This window comes from Lactuca virosa, chromosome 8 (genome assembly GCF_052849685.1).
Source record: "Lactuca virosa cultivar CGN04683 chromosome 8, Lactuca_virosa_CGN04683_v6, whole genome shotgun sequence".
Classification (NCBI taxonomy): domain Eukaryota; kingdom Viridiplantae; phylum Streptophyta; class Magnoliopsida; order Asterales; family Asteraceae; genus Lactuca; species Lactuca virosa.
The window spans coordinates 259812681-259827153 of NC_136433.1; the positions used below are offsets into that span (position 1 = coordinate 259812681).

Consider the following 14473-nt stretch of genomic DNA (forward strand, 5'->3'; position numbering starts at 1 on the left):
TAGCTTTTCCGGTCAAAGAAATAGGGTCAAAGTTGGAAAAGACGACATGTCGTCTGGATAGCTGGACTTTTGCCGACGACATATGTGGTCGGGATAGGTGTCGTCTGTACACATTGTTATTCTTGTAGTGATAATGAACTTTTTGAGATCAAGCTAAAAACAAACATTACGTATATATGACATTTTTGAATAAAAATATTGTAAAATAAAATATTTTGAGTTAAAATTTGAAAACAAGTTATTGTTGGAAAAATGCTAAAAGAAAATGACACTCTCGTATACGAAAGATGTGGAGTTGGATAGTAAAAGTAAGATTTACAAAAATAAATATGCTCCAAATATTAATAACTCTGGAAGGAAATTTGTGAACCAAATTTGTTGAAATCTGAACCACATTTCTTATTGGCTTAGTATGGCATGGCATGGGTGATGGGTGCATGAGGCTTGATTGATAGAAATAGATACCGCCAAAACTGGAATCTTGAAACTAAGCTTGACCAATAACAGAGATAATATGGATATTATACCCACGTCTCCATATCCATACATAACCTATATAACACTACACTAACTTCCCAATTCCTACACCAACTCTTCTTCTCATTTGCTCAACTACACAAATACAACTCAATCTTTTGTTCATAAATACATGGCTGCTTCAACAATGGCTCTCTCATCTCCTTCATTTGCCGGGCAGGCAATCAAGGTTGCTCCATCTACCTCAGAGTTTTCTGGTGATGGAAGGGTGGCAATGAGAAAGACAGCAGCAAAGCCCAAGACCGCTTCATCAGGAAGCCCATGGTACGGACCTGACAGAGTGAAGTACTTGGGGCCATTCTCGGGTGAGGCTCCATCATATCTAACCGGAGAATTCCCTGGAGACTACGGGTGGGACACAGCCGGGCTCTCAGCAGATCCTGAGACTTTTGCCAAGAACCGTGAGCTTGAGGTCATCCATTGTAGGTGGGCCATGCTAGGAGCTTTGGGATGTGTTTTCCCGGAGCTTCTAGCCTGCAATGGCGTCAAGTTCGGTGAAGCTGTGTGGTTCAAGGCAGGATCCCAAATCTTTAGTGAGGGTGGGCTTGACTATCTGGGCAACCCCAACTTGGTCCACGCACAGAGCATATTGGCAATTTGGGCTACACAAGTGATCTTGATGGGTGCTGTTGAAGGTTATAGAGTTGCCGGTGGGCCTCTTGGGGAGATAGTTGACCCATTGTACCCTGGAGGAAGCTTTGACCCGCTGGGATTAGCTGAAGATCCGGAGGCTTTTGAAGAGTTGAAGGTGAAGGAGATTAAGAACGGAAGATTAGCTATGTTTTCAATGTTTGGGTTCTTTGTTCAAGCCATAGTCACCGGAAAAGGTCCATTAGAAAACCTTGCAGACCACATTGCCGATCCAGTTACCAACAACGCATGGGCTTATGCCACCAACTTCGTCCCTGGAAACTAAAACTGTCCGGGAAGAATATAATGTCCATGAAAGAAAAACAGCTTGCGACATTGTAAATTTCACCAGCATAAGGTCGAAAATGAGAGGTCTTGATTCATGGAGTTAAATCCACCATATCCATATTTTTGTAAATTGATTAATTAGCTGTGCAAATATGAATGAACATTTACAAAGCTTACCGGATATAAACGGTCATTTCCACATTCTAATCTTCAGTACCATATTTATAAATAGCTGATCACATCACTTTATTACCACTGAGAGTATGATAATGTAGTTCATTTTATGAAAGGGGCCCTTCTAATTTCTATAGGATGGAACAACGGATATGTGTACTTAAATAGGAAATCATGCCTCTTGACCGAATCAATTAGTCAATCACCATTATCATTCAAACCACGCTGATATGCATAACTATGTAGGAATTCTACGAATTCATGCCTCATAACAAAAACAATCAATCGTCATTTTCATTCAAACTGCTATGATATGTATAACTTTTAATTTAAAACTTCTAAAATTGGATTTTATGCTTCTAGAGTATTGATCGGAATGTGTATTTTGGATTTTTCGAGATTTCCGTTCATTCCTATTCCAATGGTTGATTTTGAAACATGGTTTGTCTATTATAATTGACACTAGAGAAAAACCTGTCTTATCTATAATATAATGGTTCCATAGAGAAAAAAAAGCGTACAAAATAGCAACGGAAGTCCATTGCAAAACTATCCAAAACTAGCTCGGAAACCCTTCAACCACACACACACACAAACCAATCCCTAGTCGCCAATCCGTCACGAGCAAAGCGTGTAGCGAATGTTTCGGTAACGTAGCCCATCTTTGGTTCTTGACTAATACTAATGTGACCTTCGAAATAGTATGTTTATATATAAGAATCGAATTATGCTAAAAACCAATATACAAGAATCAAGTGACATATTATTTATTTAAATAATGAAAATCTAAAACAAAATAAAGATATATGCATATACTGAATTCTTTGAATGAAAGTAAACTTCAATATTAACAATATTTAAGGATTAGGAAGGACTAGTTAAAACTCGATTTTACAGATCATGAATAGTTAAGTTCGAACAATACAACCAGGAAGGGCTTGTTAAACCATTACAATGCCTCAATATCCACATGTCATCTATGTATCCTAACCCCCGATCCCACCTACAAGATATTCATGACCTCAACTATGTAACCTATCTCCCACTCCCACATACAAGATATCCGGGACCTCAACTGGCGACATGTTATACATGATGAGTACCATGTTCGTATCTTGAATAGGACATGGACTCTTGTATGACGACTCCAATGGGTTAATATTGTACGCTACATGTGGCTCTTTCATCATAGTTTCAATGTAGGTATCTCTCTTTATAATGTCAACCTTGTAGCCAACAGTCGCTTCCAAAACCGAAGAATTGATTGTGATGAGATATTCAACGCCATTTTGATATGGGACATCATCCGTATAACCCTCAAAATATTATCTATTGATACCGGTCTATTTATCAGCTTATTTTAAACCATGCAAAAATTGACTTTTCTCACTGTCACCTTTAGGTTAGTATACATGCATCAACCACATGGTTTCTATGATCCCAATTTCAAGGTCACGTCTTCCGTCCTCAAAAATCCTTATAAAACCTCAAGCATGCTCCTAGAAGGTGGTATCACCGATTTTCATAGTACGCCACTACCTAGGGTTCCAAAAGTATAATGTTGTTATTAACAAAAGTATCATAATTGTGTTAATTATAACATCATACTTTAGTTTATTTTCTTTTATAGCATCATACTTATAATATTATATTACATAATATTATGGTTTAAAAAATATACCGTTTAATTTGATTTTATAGTTATTTTAATTTGATTTTATAATTAATTTAATTTGATTATAAAACTAACTTAATTTGATTTTTTAATTAATTTAATATTTTCGTTTTTTATTAGTTTTTTAAATTAATTTAATTTGATTTTATAATTAATTTTATTTTATTTTAATATTAATATTAATTTGATTTTATAATTAATTTAATTTTATTTTAAACTTAATTTGATTTTATAATTAATTTAATATTTTATTTTTTGTTATTAGTTTTTTTAAATTAATTTAATTTGATTTTGTTATAGTTTTAATGTTAATTTGATTTTATAATTTATTTTATTATATTTGAATAATTATATTAATTTGGTTTTATAATTAATTTAATTTTTTTTTAAATTAACTTAATTGGATTTTATAATTAGTTTAATATTTTCTTTTTTGTTAATAGTTTTTTTTTTAATTTTTTTAATTTGATTTTATAATTAATTTAATTTCATTTTAATATTAATATTAATTTGATTTTAAAACTAATTTATTTTGATTTTACCATTAACTTAATATTTTCTTTTTCGTTATTGATGTTTAAAAAATTAATTTAACTTTATTTTATAATTAATTTAAAATTACTAATAGTACGTAGCTATTAATAACCTAATTAAGCTAAGTCGTAATGACCAACATTAAGTCACTACCAAAATTAAGCACTTTGAAACCGTATTAACAAGAAAATAAAAACATAATAAACATATAATACAATCATACATGTAAATACAAACACTTCAACTTATCAAACACTTTAACTTATCAATTAAGCACTTTACAATACAAAGAATATCATATAAATATAAAAACCATAACTTATCAATTAAGAACTTTGTCACTTCATCTTAAATACACTCAAACTATTAAACCTAAATATCACATAATCATATATGTATACAATACATTCAATTCTAATTTTCATTTCATTTTAGACATACAATACCACTTTCATATTCCAATTTCATACAATTAAGCATACATTACATCCAAATCAAATTTCAATTTCAAACAATTAAGCAATACATCCAATTTCATACAATCATACCTTATAACAGCTAACGTTTTAGACATCTAATTTCAATTTCATACAAATGTATACATCTAAATACAAAATCAAACAAATCATGCCTAATTTCATTTTCATGCCAATACACCACAATACACCACAGTGAGCATAAACATAAATCAATTATACAGTAGGTTGCATAAACACACTTTCATGCCAAAAAATGAAAAAAGAAATCAAAAACTTACCTCAAAATTGGTGGTGAAGGTAGCCGAATGACCATAAATAAGTTTCTTCGGCGGTGGTGAAGGCTGTTGTCGGAGGATACTTCGACAATGGTGAAGGCTGTGAATTAGGGACTCCAACAATCGGAAAAAAATCCCCCAACATTGGAGTTAAAACTCAAGCTATCACAAATTAAGAAGAAAACAAGGACCAAGAACCATACCTTTTAGTCGCCGATGAACGGGAGTGGCCGGAGGATGGTCTGCATCGCCGACATCGCGAGAAAGAAAACAGAAAAGCATCGACTGCAAAATGAACGCAGGTCCCTCTTTGTTATAACTAAACCCTATGCCGACGACACTTCGTCGGTATAGGCCAACAAAAACTACGTCGTTTCCTTTTTATGTCATTAAAAAAAACAGTTTTACAGACGACATATTGTCTGGAAAGATATTTCACGCGGATCGACCCATCTTTTTGCAGACGGAATGTCGCCGGCATAAGATTACGAAAACGACACCGTTTTTATTTTCCGCGACACCGAATAAAAATAAATCGAGATTATTTTTTTAATACCTTATACCGACGACATATCGTCTGTATAAGCTGATGAAAAAGACATCGTTTTTATTTTCTACGACACCGAATATAAGTAAATCGAAATTAATTTTATAATACCCTATACCGACATGTCGTTGGTATAGGTTTTCAAAATACCGCGAAAATTTTGCCCCTTCCCACCGAATCTACGACGACAACATGTCGTCTGCTTAGCTTTTCCGGTCAAAGAAATAGGGTCAAAGTTGGAAAATACTGTGCTGCCGACGACATGTCGTCTGGATAGCTGGACTTTTGCCGACGACATATGTGGTCGGGATAGGTGTCGTCTGTACACATTGTTATTCTTGTAGTGATAATGAACTTTTTGAGATCAAGCTAAAAACAAACATTACGTATATATGACATTTTTGAATAAAAATATTGTAAAATAAAATATTTTGAGTTAAAATTTGAAAACAAGTTATTGTTGGAAAAATGCTAAAAGAAAATGACACTCTCGTATACGAAAGATGTGGAATTGGATAGTAAAAGTAGGATTTACAAAAATAAATATGCTCCAAATATTAATAACTCTGGAAGGAAATTTGTGAACCAAATTTGTTGAAATCTGAACCACATTTCTTATTGGCTTAGTATGGCATGGCATGGGTGATGGGTGCATGAGGCTTGATTGATAGAAATAGATACCGCCAAAACTGAAATCTTGAAACTAAGCTTGACCAATAACAGAGATAATATGGATATTATACCCACGTCTCCATATCCATACATAACCTATATAACACTACACTAACTTCCCAATTCCTACACCAACTCTTCTTCTCATTTGCTCAACTACACAAATACAACTCAATCTTTTGTTCATAAATACATGGCTGCTTCAACAATGGCTCTCTCATCTCCTTCATTTGCCGGGCAGGCAATCAAGGTTGCTCCATCTACCTCAGAGTTTTCTGGTGATGGAAGGGTGACAATGAGAAAGACAGCAGCAAAGCCCAAGACCGCTTCATCAGGAAGCCCATGGTACGGACCTGACAGAGTGAAGTACTTGGGGCCATTCTCGGGTGAGGCTCCATCATATCTAACCGGAGAATTCCCTGGAGACTACGGGTGGGACACAGCCGGGCTCTCAGCAGATCCTGAGACTTTTGCCAAGAACCGTGAGCTTGAGGTCATCCATTGTAGGTGGGCCATGCTAGGAGCTTTGGGATGTGTTTTCCCGGAGCTTCTAGCCCGCAATGGCGTCAAGTTCGGTGAAGCTGTGTGGTTCAAGGCAGGATCCCAAATCTTTAGTGAGGGTGGGCTTGACTATCTGGGCAACCCCAACTTGGTCCACGCACAGAGCATATTGGCAATTTGGGCTACACAAGTGATCTTGATGGGTGCTGTTGAAGGTTATAGAGTTGCCGGTGGGCCTCTTGGGGAGATAGTTGACCCATTGTACCCTGGAGGAAGCTTTGACCCGCTGGGATTAGCTGAAGATCCGGAGTTGAAGGTGAAGGAGATTAAGAACGGAAGATTAGCTATGTTTTCAATGTTTGGGTTCTTTGTTCAAGCCATAGTCACCGGAAAAGGTCCATTAGAAAACCTTGCAGACCACATTGCCGATCCAGTTACCAACAACGCATGGGCTTATGCCACCAACTTCGTCCCTGGAAACTAAAACTGGCCGGGAAGAATATAATGTCCACGAAAGAAAAACAGCTTGCGACATTGTAAATTTCACCAGCATAAGGTCGAAAATGAGAGGTCTTGATTCATGGAGTTAAATCCACCATATCCATATTTTTGTAAATTGATTAATTAGCTGTGCAAATATGAATGAATATTTACAAAGCTTACCGGATATAAACGGTCATTTCCACATTCTAATCTTCAGTACCATATTTATAAATAGCTGATCACATCATTTTTGTTACCACTGAGAGTATGATAATGTAGTTCATTTTATGAAAGGGGCCCTTCTAATTTCTATAGGATGGAACAACGGATATGTGTACTTAAATAGGAAATCATGCCTCTTGACCGAATCAATTAGTCAATCACCATTATCATTCAAACCACGCTGATATGCATAACTATGTAGGAATTCTACGAATTCATGCCTCATAACAAAAACAATCAATCGTCATTTTCATTCAAACTGCTATGATATGTATAACTTTTAATTTAAAACTTCTAAAATTGGATTTTATGCTTCTAGAGTATTGATCGGAATGTGTATTTTGGATTTTTCGAGATTTCCGTTCATTCCTATTCCAATGGTTGATTTTGAAACATGGTTTGTCTATTATAATTGACACTAGAGAAAAACCTGTCTTATCTATAATATAATGGTTCCATAGAGAAAAAAAAGCGTACAAAATAGCAACGGAAGTCCATTGCAAAACTATCCAAAACTAGCTCGGAAACCCTTCAACCACACACACACAAACCAATCCCTAGTCGCCAATCCGTCACGAGCAAAGCGTGTAGCGAATGTTTCGGTAACGTAGCCCATCTTTGGTTCTTGACTAATACTAATGTGACCTTCGAAATAGTATGTTTATATATAAGAATCGAATTATGCTAAAAACCAATATACAAGAATCAAGTGACATATTATTTATTTAAATAATGAAAATCTAAAACAAAATAAAGATATATGCATATACTGAATTCTTTGAATGAAAGTAAACTTCAATATTAACAATATTTAAGGATTAGGAAGGACTAGTTAAAACTCGATTTTACAGATCATGAATAGTTAAGTTCGAACAATACAACCAGGAAGGGCTTGTTAAACCATTACAATGCCTCAATATCCACATGTCATCTATGTATCCTAACCCCCGATCCCACCTACAAGATATTCATGACCTCAACTATGTAACCTATCTCCCACTCCCACATACAAGATATCCGGGACCTCAACTGGCGACATGTTATACATGATGAGTACCATGTTCGTATCTTGAATAGGACATGGACTCTTGTATGACGACTCCAATGGGTTAATATTGTACGCTACATGTGGCTCTTTCATCATAGTTTCAATGTAGGTATCTCTCTTTATAATGTCAACCTTGTAGCCAACAGTCGCTTCCAAAACCGAAGAATTGATTGTGATGAGATATTCAACGCCATTTTGATATGGGACATCATCCGTATAACCCTCAAAATATTATCTATTGATACCGGTCTATTTATCAGCTTATTTTAAACCATGCAAAAATTGACTTTTCTCACTGTCACCTTTAGGTTAGTATACATGCATCAACCACATGGTTTCTATGATCCCAATTTCAAGGTCACGTCTTCCGTCCTCAAAAATCCTTATAAAACCTCAAGCATGCTCCTAGAAGGTGGTATCACCGATTTTCATAGTACGCCACTACCTAGGGTTCCAAAAGTATAATGTTGTTATTAACAAAAGTATCATAATTGTGTTAATTATAACATCATACTTTAGTTTATTTTCTTTTATAGCATCATACTTATAATATTATATTACATAATATTATGGTTTAAAAAATATACCGTTTAATTTGATTTTATAGTTATTTTAATTTGATTTTATAATTAATTTAATTTGATTATAAAATTAACTTAATTTGATTTTTTAATTAATTTAATATTTTCTTTTTTTATTACTTTTTTAAATTAATTTAATTTGATTTTATAATTAATTTTATTTTATTTTAATATTAATATTAATTTGATTTTATAATTTATTTTATTTTATTTTAAACTTAATTTGATTTTATAATTAATTTAATATTTTATTTTTTGTTATTAGTTTTTTTAAATTAATTTAATTTGATTTTGTTATAGTTTTAATGTTAATTTGATTTTATAATTTATTTTATTATATTTGAATAATTATATTAATTTGGTGTTATAATTAATTTAATTTTTTTTAAATTAACTTAATTGGATTTTATAATTAGTTTAATATTTTCTTTTTTGTTAATAGTTTTTTTTTTTAATTTTTTTAATTTGATTTTATAATTAATTTAATTTGATTTTAATATTAATATTAATTTGATTTTAAAACTAATTTATTTTGATTTTACCATTAACTTAATATTTTCTTTTTCGTTATTGATTTTTTAAAAATTAATTTAACTTTATTTTATAATTAATTTAAAATTACTAATAGTACGTATCTATTAATAACCTAATTAAGCTAAGTCGTAATGACCAACATTAAGTCACTACCAAAATTAAGCACTTTGAAACCAAATTAACAAGAAAATAAAAACATAATAAACATATAATACAATCATACATGTAAATACAAACACTTCAACTTATCAAACACTTTAACTTATCAATTAAGCACTTTACAATACAAAGAATAGCATCTAAATACAAAAACTATAACTTATCAATTAAGAACTTTGTCACTTCATCTTAAATACACTCAAACTATTAAACCTAAATATCACATAATCATATATGTATACAATACATTCAATTCTAATTTTCATTTCATTTTAGACATACAATACCACTTTCATATTCCAATTTCATACAATTAAACATACATTACATCCAATTCAAATTTCAATTTCAAACAATTAAGCAATACATCCAATTTCATACAATCATACCTTATAACAGCTAACGTTTTAGACATCTAATTTCAATTTCATACAAATGTATACATCTAAATACAAAATCAAACAAATCATGCCTAATTTCATTTTATGCCAATACACCACAATACACCACAATACACCACAGTGAACATAAACATAAATCAATTATACAGTAGGTTGCATAAACACACTTTCATGCCAAAAAATGAAAAAAGAAATCAAAAACTTACCTCAAAATTGGTGGTGAAGGTAGCCGAATCACCATAAATAAGTTTCTTCGGCGGTGGTGAAGGCTGTTGTCGGAGGATACTTCGACAATGGTGAAGGCTGTGAATTAGGGACTCCAACAATCGGAAAAAAATCCCCCAACATTGGAGTTAAAACTCAAGCTATCACAAATTAAGAAGAAAACAAGGACCAAGAACCATACCTTTTAGTCGCCGATGAACGGGAGTGGCCGGAGGATGGTCTGCATCGCCGACATCGCGAGAAAGAAAACAGAAAAGCATCGACTGCAAAATGAACGCAGGTCCCTCTTTGTTATAACTAAACCCTATGCCGACGACACTTCGTCGGTATAGGCCAACAAAAACTACGTCGTTTCCTTTTTATGTCATTAAAAAAAAACAGTTTTACAGACGACATATTGTCTGGAAAGATATTTCACGCGGATCGACCCATCTTTTTGCAGACGGAATGTCGCCGGCATAAGATTACGAAAACGACACCGTTTTTATTTTCCGCGACACGGAATAAAAATAAATCGAAATTATTTTTTTAATACCTTATACCGACGACATATCGTCTGTATAAGCTGATGAAAAAGACACCGTTTTTATTTTCTCCGACACCGAATATAAGTAAATCGAAATTAATTTTATAATACCCTATACCGAAATGTCGTTGGTATAGGTTTTCAAAATACCGCGAAAATTTTGCCCCTTCCCACCGAATCTACGACGACAACATGTCGTCTGCTTAGCTTTTCCGGTCAAAGAAATAGGGTCAAAGTTGGAAAAGACGACATGTCGTCTGGATAGCTGGACTTTTGCCGACGACATATGTGGTCGGGATAGGTGTCGTCTGTACACATTGTTATTCTTGTAGTGATAATGAACTTTTTGAGATCAAGCTAAAAACAAACATTACGTATATATGACATTTTTGAATAAAAATATTGTAAAATAAAATATTTTGAGTTAAAATTTGAAAACAAGTTATTGTTGGAAAAATGCTAAAAGAAAATGACACTCTCGTATACGAAAGATGTGGAGTTGGATAGTAAAAGTAAGATTTACAAAAATAAATATGCTCCAAATATTAATAACTCTGGAAGGAAATTTGTGAACCAAATTTGTTGAAATCTGAACCACATTTCTTATTGGCTTAGTATGGCATGGCATGGGTGATGGGTGCATGAGGCTTGATTGATAGAAATAGATACCGCCAAAACTGGAATCTTGAAACTAAGCTTGACCAATAACAGAGATAATATGGATATTATACCCACGTCTCCATATCCATACATAACCTATATAACACTACACTAACTTCCCAATTCCTACACCAACTCTTCTTCTCATTTGCTCAACTACACAAATACAACTCAATCTTTTGTTCATAAATACATGGCTGCTTCAACAATGGCTCTCTCATCTCCTTCATTTGCCGGGCAGGCAATCAAGGTTGCTCCATCTACCTCAGAGTTTTCTGGTGATGGAAGGGTGACAATGAGAAAGACAGCAGCAAAGCCCAAGACCGCTTCATCAGGAAGCCCATGGTACGGACCTGACAGAGTGAAGTACTTGGGGCCATTCTCGGGTGAGGCTCCATCATATCTAACCGGAGAATTCCCTGGAGACTACGGGTGGGACACAGCCGGGCTCTCAGCAGATCCTGAGACTTTTGCCAAGAACCGTGAGCTTGAGGTCATCCATTGTAGGTGGGCCATGCTAGGAGCTTTGGGATGTGTTTTCCCGGAGCTTCTAGCCCGCAATGGCGTCAAGTTCGGTGAAGCTGTGTGGTTCAAGGCAGGATCCCAAATCTTTAGTGAGGGTGGGCTTGACTATATGGGCAACCCCAACTTGGTCCACGCACAGAGCATATTGGCAATTTGGGCTACACAAGTGATCTTGATGGGTGCTGTTGAAGGTTATAGAGTTGCCGGTGGGCCTCTTGGGGAGATAGTTGACCCATTGTACCCTGGAGGAAGCTTTGACCCGCTGGGATTAGCTGAAGATCCGGAGGCTTTTGCAGAGTTGAAGGTGAAGGAGATTAAGAACGGAAGATTAGCTATGTTTTCAATGTTTGGGTTCTTTGTTCAAGCCATAGTCACCGGAAAAGGTCCATTAGAAAACCTTGCAGACCACATTGCCGATCCAGTTACCAACAACGCATGGGCTTATGCCACCAACTTCGTCCCTGGAAACTAAAACTGTCCGGGAAGAATATAATGTCCATGAAAGAAAAACAGCTTGCGACATTGTAAATTTCACCAGCATAAGGTCGAAAATGAGAGGTCTTGATTCATGGAGTTAAATCCACCATATCCATATTTTTGTAAATTGATTAATTAGCTGTGCAAATATGAATGAACATTTACAAAGCTTACCGGATATAAACGGTCATTTCCACATTCTAATCTTCAGTACCATATTTATAAATAGCTGATCACATCACTTTATTACCACTGAGAGTATGATAATGTAGTTCATTTTATGAAAGGGGCCCTTCTAATTTCTATAGGATGGAACAACGGATATGTGTACTTAAATAGGAAATCATGCCTCTTGACCGAATCAATTAGTCAATCACCATTATCATTCAAACCACGCTGATATGCATAACTATGTAGGAATTCTACGAATTCATGCCTCATAACAAAAACAATCAATCGTCATTTTCATTCAAACTGCTATGATATGTATAACTTTTAATTTAAAACTTCTAAAATTGGATTTTATGCTTCTAGAGTATTGATCGGAATGTGTATTTTGGATTTTTCGAGATTTCCGTTCATTCCTATTCCAATGGTTGATTTTGAAACATGGTTTGTCTATTATAATTGACACTAGAGAAAAACCTGTCTTATCTATAATATAATGGTTCCATAGAGAAAAAAAAGCGTACAAAATAGCAACGGAAGTCCATTGCAAAACTATCCAAAACTAGCTCGGAAACCCTTCAACCACACACACACAAACCAATCCCTAGTCGCCAATCCGTCACGAGCAAAGCGTGTAGCGAATGTTTCGGTAACGTAGCCCATCTTTGGTTCTTGACTAATACTAATGTGACCTTCGAAATAGTATGTTTATATATAAGAATCGAATTATGCTAAAAACCAATATACAAGAATCAAGTGACATATTATTTATTTAAATAATGAAAATCTAAAACAAAATAAAGATATATGCATATACTGAATTCTTTGAATGAAAGTAAACTTCAATATTAACAATATTTAAGGATTAGGAAGAACTAGTTAAAACTCGATTTTACAGATCATGAATAGTTAAGTTCGAACAATACAACCAGGAAGGGCTTGTTAAACCATTACAATGCCTCAATATCCACATGTCATCTATGTATCCTAACCCCCGATCCCACCTACAAGATATTCATGACCTCAACTATGTAACCTATCTCCCACTCCCACATACAAGATATCCGGGACCTCAACTGGCGACATGTTATACATGATGAGTACCATGTTCGTATCTTGAATAGGACATGGACTCTTGTATGACGACTCCAATGGGTTAATATTGTACGCTACATGTGGCTCTTTCATCATAGTTTCAATGTAGGTATCTCTCTTTATAATGTCAACCTTGTAGCCAACAGTCGCTTCCAAAACCGAAGAATTGATTGTGATGAGATATTCAACGCCATTTTGATATGGGACATCATCCGTATAACCCTCAAAATATTATCTATTGATACCGGTCTATTTATCAGCTTATTTTAAACCATGCAAAAATTGACTTTTCTCACTGTCACCTTTAGGTTAGTATACATGCATCAACCACATGGTTTCTATGATCCCAATTTCAAGGTCACGTCTTCCGTCCTCAAAAATCCTTATAAAACCTCAAGCATGCTCCTAGAAGGTGGTATCACCGATTTTCATAGTACGCCACTACCTAGGGTTCCAAAAGTATAATGTTGTTATTAACAAAAGTATCATAATTGTGTTAATTATAACATCATACTTTAGTTTATTTTCTTTTATAGCATCATACTTATAATATTATATTACATAATATTATGGTTTAAAAAATATACCGTTTAATTTGATTTTATAGTTATTTTAATTTGATTTTATAATTAATTTAATTTGATTATAAAACTAACTTAATTTGATTTTTTAATTAATTTAATATTTTCGTTTTTTATTCGTTTTTTAAATTAATTTAATTTGATTTTATAATTAATTTTATTTTATTTTAATATTAATATTAATTTGATTTTATAATTAATTTAATTTTATTTTAAACTTAATTTGATTTTATAATTAATTTAATATTTTATTTTTTGTTATTAGTTTTTTTAAATTAATTTAATTTGATTTTGTTATAGTTTTAATGTTAATTTGATTTTATAATTTATTTTATTATATTTGAATAATTATATTAATTTGGTTTTATAATTAATTTAATTTTTTTTTAAATTAACTTAATTGGATTTTATAATTAGTTTAATATTTTCTTTTTTGTTAATAGTTTTTTTTTAATTTTTTTAATTTGATTTTATAA

General features: G+C 33.4%; 3 protein-coding genes across 3 annotated transcripts; all 3 read left to right on the forward strand.

Moving 5' to 3' along the window:
• Positions 1–603: 603 nt before the first annotated feature.
• LOC145132423 (chlorophyll a-b binding protein 40, chloroplastic-like) lies at positions 604–1626 on the forward strand. The gene has a single exon (XM_079067195.1). It carries the CDS (start codon positions 650–652, stop codon positions 1451–1453), a length of 804 nt encoding a protein of 267 aa, XP_078923321.1. The 5' UTR covers positions 604–649; the 3' UTR covers positions 1454–1626.
• A 4332-nt stretch (positions 1627–5958) lies between these two features.
• On the forward strand, positions 5959–7051 carry LOC145132905 (chlorophyll a-b binding protein 40, chloroplastic-like). The gene has a single exon (XM_079067860.1). It carries the CDS (start codon positions 6005–6007, stop codon positions 6794–6796), a length of 792 nt encoding a protein of 263 aa, XP_078923986.1. The 5' UTR covers positions 5959–6004; the 3' UTR covers positions 6797–7051.
• Positions 7052–11298: 4247 nt separating this feature from the next.
• Positions 11299–12321, forward strand: LOC145132651 (chlorophyll a-b binding protein 40, chloroplastic-like). Its single transcript, XM_079067523.1, has one exon. The coding sequence runs from the start codon at positions 11345–11347 to the stop codon at positions 12146–12148; it is 804 nt and encodes a 267-aa protein (XP_078923649.1). The 5' UTR covers positions 11299–11344; the 3' UTR covers positions 12149–12321.
• Positions 12322–14473: the final 2152 nt, after the last annotated feature.

Bases quoted from the DNA above. Each gene is read 5' to 3' on its own strand.
- LOC145132423 (XM_079067195.1), top strand. From the start codon at position 650: ATGGCTGCTTCAACAATGGCTCTCTCATCTCCTTCATTTGCCGGGCAG.
- LOC145132905 (XM_079067860.1), top strand. From the start codon at position 6,005: ATGGCTGCTTCAACAATGGCTCTCTCATCTCCTTCATTTGCCGGGCAG.
- LOC145132651 (XM_079067523.1), top strand. From the start codon at position 11,345: ATGGCTGCTTCAACAATGGCTCTCTCATCTCCTTCATTTGCCGGGCAG.